Here is a 4,126-nt window from a genome sequence, read left to right as displayed (position 1 = left end):
TGATGGATGGATGGATGGATGGATGATGGATGAATGGATGGATGAATGGATGGATGAATGGATGGAGGATGAACGGATGGATGGATGATGGATGAATGGATGGATGAATGGATGGATGGATGGATGGAGGATGAACGGATGGATGACCAGTGAAACAGCCCATCCTTTGTCCCTGACCCCTCCTGGCCATCAGAGCTGAGTCAAGCCACCGTCAGGACGTTCCAAGGTGGTGAGTTCACCCTCAGGTACCCCCTGAGTAACCCAGGCAGGCCTGGACACCCTTCCCTGGCACAGCCTCACGTCACCATCCCCAGGGAGCCCCAGCCAGGCACTGCAGTGACTCAGGGCTCCGTCAGCTCCGGGCGGGATCTGCCTGGACCCGCATGGGGAACCCTCCGTGAGCAGCTTCCACCCACTGCCAACACCCCTGGTGTGGCCCCGGGGCTGGGGGGACCCTCTGACTCCCTGTAGACCCTTCCCACAGCTCCAAACCTCTCCAAAACTGCCTTAAAATTGGCAAAACCGGAACGTTTCACCCCCACCCCGCTTGGCCCCTCCCCGAAACCGCCACCAAATCCCTTAATTAGGGGGTTTGTCGGGATCCAGCTCCACGAGGTGCCACCAGCGGAGCAGTGGGGTTGTCCCCAAGGGGTTGGGTGTCCCCAGGTGTTCAGGTGATCCTTCTCCTCCAGGGCGGCTCCCCCAGGACCCACCCTGATCCGCAGGGGAGGAGCAGCTCGGATTTTAGGGACAGGTTTTATGGCCGAGCTTCCCCCTGTGAAGCTGAGTTTTGATCCAGAGGGGACTCAGCCCTTCCAGAGCAGGGAGAAGCTGGAAATGCCACCAGCGGAGCAGCAGGGGTTGTCCCCAGGGAGTTGGGTGATCCTCCTCCTCCCACACCCCAAAATTCCCCTGCCTGCTCTGCCAGGATCCAGCTGCTCCATTCCTGAGGCTCAACCTCTCCCAGTTCCTTCCTCCTTCTCTTCCAGCATTCCAAATCCTGATCCTGCCTGCTGTGCCAGGATCCACCTGATCCATTCCTGAGGCTCAACCTCTCCCAGATTCTCTTCCTCCTCCTCCAACACCCAAAACTCCCCTGTTTGCTGTGGATCCAACTATTCCATTCCTGAGGCTCTCCCAGTTCTTTCCTCCTCCCCCAACCTCCCCAAAATTCCCTGTCTGCTGTGCTAGGATCCAGCTCATCCATTCCTGAGGCTCAGCCTCTCCCAGCTCCTGCCTCCTCCTCCTCCTCCAACACCCCAAAACTCCCTGTTTGCTGTGCTAGGATCCGGCTCATCCATCCCTGTGGCTCAGCCTCTCTCAGCTCCTTCCTCTTCCTCCTCCTCCAACACCCCAAAACTCCGTTTGCTGTGCATCCATCTACTCCATTCCTGAGGCTCTCCCAGCTCCTTCCTCCTCCTCCAACACCCCAAAACTCCCCTCTCTGCTGTGCCAGGATCCAACTGCTCCATTCCTGAGGCTCAGCCTCTCCCAGTTCCTTCCCCCTCCTCCTCCTTCTCCTACTCCTCCTTCTCCTCCTCCTCCTGCCGCTGCCTTAGGCAGAGGCGGTTCGGGACGTGCCGGGGCAGAGCCGGGAGCGCCATGGCCGAGCGGCTGTCGGAGGAGAAGATCGCCGAGTTCAAGGAGGCCTTTTCCCTCTTCGACCGGGACGGCGACGGCTCCATCACCACGCGGGAGCTCGGCACCGTCATGCGCTCGCTGGGCCAGAACCCCACCGAGGCCGAGCTGCGGGACATGGTGGGCGAGGTGGACGCCGACGGCAGCGGCACCGTCGACTTCCCGGAGTTCCTGTCGCTGATGGCCAGGAGGATGCGGGACACGGACGGCGAGGAGGAGATCCGGGAGGCCTTCCGAGTCTTCGACAAGGACGGCAACGGCTACATCAGCGCGGCCGAGCTGCGGCATGTCATGACCAACCTCGGGGAGAAGCTGACGGACGAGGAGGTGGACGAGATGATCCGCGAGGCCGACTGCAACAACGACGGGCAGGTCAACTACGAGGAGTTCGTCAGGATGATGACGGAGAAGTGATTCCAGGCCCCCGGCTCTGGCCCTGCAGGTGGGTTTGGTTTGTGGGATGGGGTCGTCCCACGCCCACTGGATGTTCCCTGATATCCCTGAGACCAGTAAAGGAATGTCCCCCCCGTGTCCTGGTGCTGCCGGTGCTTCCTCGGCTTCTCCTTGGGGTCCTGGATGGAAACAACCCCCCCAAGATTATCCCAGGGCTGGATCAACCCCCAGGTTGTCTCCATCCTCTTCCTCCTCCATCCTTTTTCCCTGGAAAGATGGCCCTGGTGGGTGCTGGAGACTGTCCAGCTGCAGCCCCACGGGTTGTGTCCGTCCCCATCCCAAATCCCAGAACAACCACCCCAGGAATTACATCTCCCCCGTCCCACGGTTGGGAAAATGGGTGTTGGTGGCCCCCATCCCGCTCCTGCCAGGGGTGGGAAAATCCATGTCCGTGGCTCCATGCCACTCATTCCAAGGGTTGGAAAATCCATGTTTTTGGCCCCATCCTGCTCATGCCAGGGGGTGGGAAAATCCATGTCCATGGCCCCATCCCACTCATGAGAGAGGCTGAGAAAATCCATGTTTGTGACCCCATTCCACTCATGCCAGATGTTGGAAGAATCTGTGTCTGTGACCCCATCCCGCTCATTCCAAGGGTTGGAAAAATCTGTATCTGTGGCCCCATCCTGCTTGTGCCAGAGGTTGGGAAAATCTACGTCCATGACCCCATCCTGCTCATGCCAGGGAGTGGGAAAATCCATGTTCATGGCTCCACGCCACTCATTCCAGGCGTTGGAAAAATCTGTCTATGGTCCCATCCCACTCATTCCAGAGGGTGCGAAAATCCAAGTCCGTGACCCCATCCCACTCGTGCCAGGGGGTGGAAAAATCCATGTTCATGGCCCCATCCCACTCATTCTAGGAGTTGGAAAAATCTGTGTCTGTGACCTCATCCTGCTCGTGCCAGGGGGTGGAAAAATCTGTGTCCATGGTCCCATCCCACTCGTACCAGAGACTGGGAAAATCCATACCCGTGACCCCATCGTGCTCTTGCCAGAGGTTGGGAAAATTCATGGTTGTGGCCCCATACCACTCATTCCAAGGGCTGGAAAAATTTATGTTTGTGACCCCATCCTGCTCGTGCCAGGGATTGGGAAAATCCATATCTGTGGCCCCATCTCACTCATTCCAGGGGTTGGAAAAATCTGTGTCCATGGCCCCATCCTGCTCATGCCAGAGGTTGGGAAAATCCACATTTGTGGCCCCACGCCAACCACCTTGTGCTAGAGTTTGGGAAAATCCACATTTGTGGCCCCATCCTGCTCATGCCAGAGATTGGAAAAATCTGTGTTCGTGGCCCCATCCCACTTGGGTCAGGGGGTGGGAAAATCCATGTCCATGGCCCCATCCCACTCATGAGAGAGGCTGAGAAAATCCATGTTTGTGACCCCATTCCACTCGTGCCAGATGTTGGAAGACTCTGTGTCTGTGGCCCCATCCTGCTTGTGCCAAGGGTTGGAAAAATCTGTCTGTGGTCCCATCCCACTCATCCCAGGGCTTGGAAAAATCCATGTCCATGGCCCCATTCCACTTGTGCCAGAGGTTGGAAAAATCCACACTTGTGGCCCCATCCTACTTATTCCAAGGGTTGGAAAAATCTGTGTCCGTGGCCCCATCCCACTCATGCCAGAGGTTGGGAAAATCCACGTCTGTGGTGCTTTTATTTATTTATTTTTTATTTTTAATTCTTTTTTTTAATTATTTTTCCTTCTTTTTTTTTCCGTAGGGAGTGGAGGTCGTGGTGGTTCCCCCGAGCCCCTCCATCCCCTCCCGCCTTCTCCACGTCATCCCAGGCTGGAAAAATCTCCCCCCACGCCATTCCAGGCTGGAAAAACCCCCCCCCCCATGCCATTGCAGGCTGGAAAAATCCTCTTTGGTCCCGGTTGGAATGTCGGCAGGCAGCGTCTCCATCGGATACGGGCATCCCACCTGGCGGGATGGGGATTGGGATGCAGCTGGACATGGGATCCTCCAGGAGACATCTTGTGTCCATAGAGATTCCAGAGGCCTCTGGATGTTCCCTGACAGCCCTGAG

At 57.4% G+C, this 4,126-nt stretch overlaps 1 protein-coding gene across 1 annotated transcript; it reads left to right on the top strand.

Annotated features, from left to right (window-relative positions):
- The first annotated feature begins 1,602 nt into the window (after positions 1–1,602).
- Positions 1,603–3,905, top strand: LOC113940423 (calmodulin, striated muscle). Its single transcript, XM_027631563.1, has 2 exons — positions 1,603–2,080; positions 3,818–3,905. Exon 1 carries the CDS (start codon positions 1,603–1,605, stop codon positions 2,050–2,052), a length of 450 nt encoding a protein of 149 aa, XP_027487364.1. The 3' UTR covers positions 2,053–2,080; positions 3,818–3,905.
- The last annotated feature ends 221 nt before the right edge of the window (positions 3,906–4,126 follow it).

This window comes from Corapipo altera, unplaced genomic scaffold, assembly GCF_003945725.1.
Source record: "Corapipo altera isolate COAL_440 unplaced genomic scaffold, ASM394572v1 61138, whole genome shotgun sequence".
In the NCBI taxonomy this organism is placed as follows: domain Eukaryota; kingdom Metazoa; phylum Chordata; class Aves; order Passeriformes; family Pipridae; genus Corapipo; species Corapipo altera.
The sequence above is the reverse complement of the archived record's forward strand: the minus strand, read 5'-3'. Positions and strand labels throughout refer to the sequence as shown.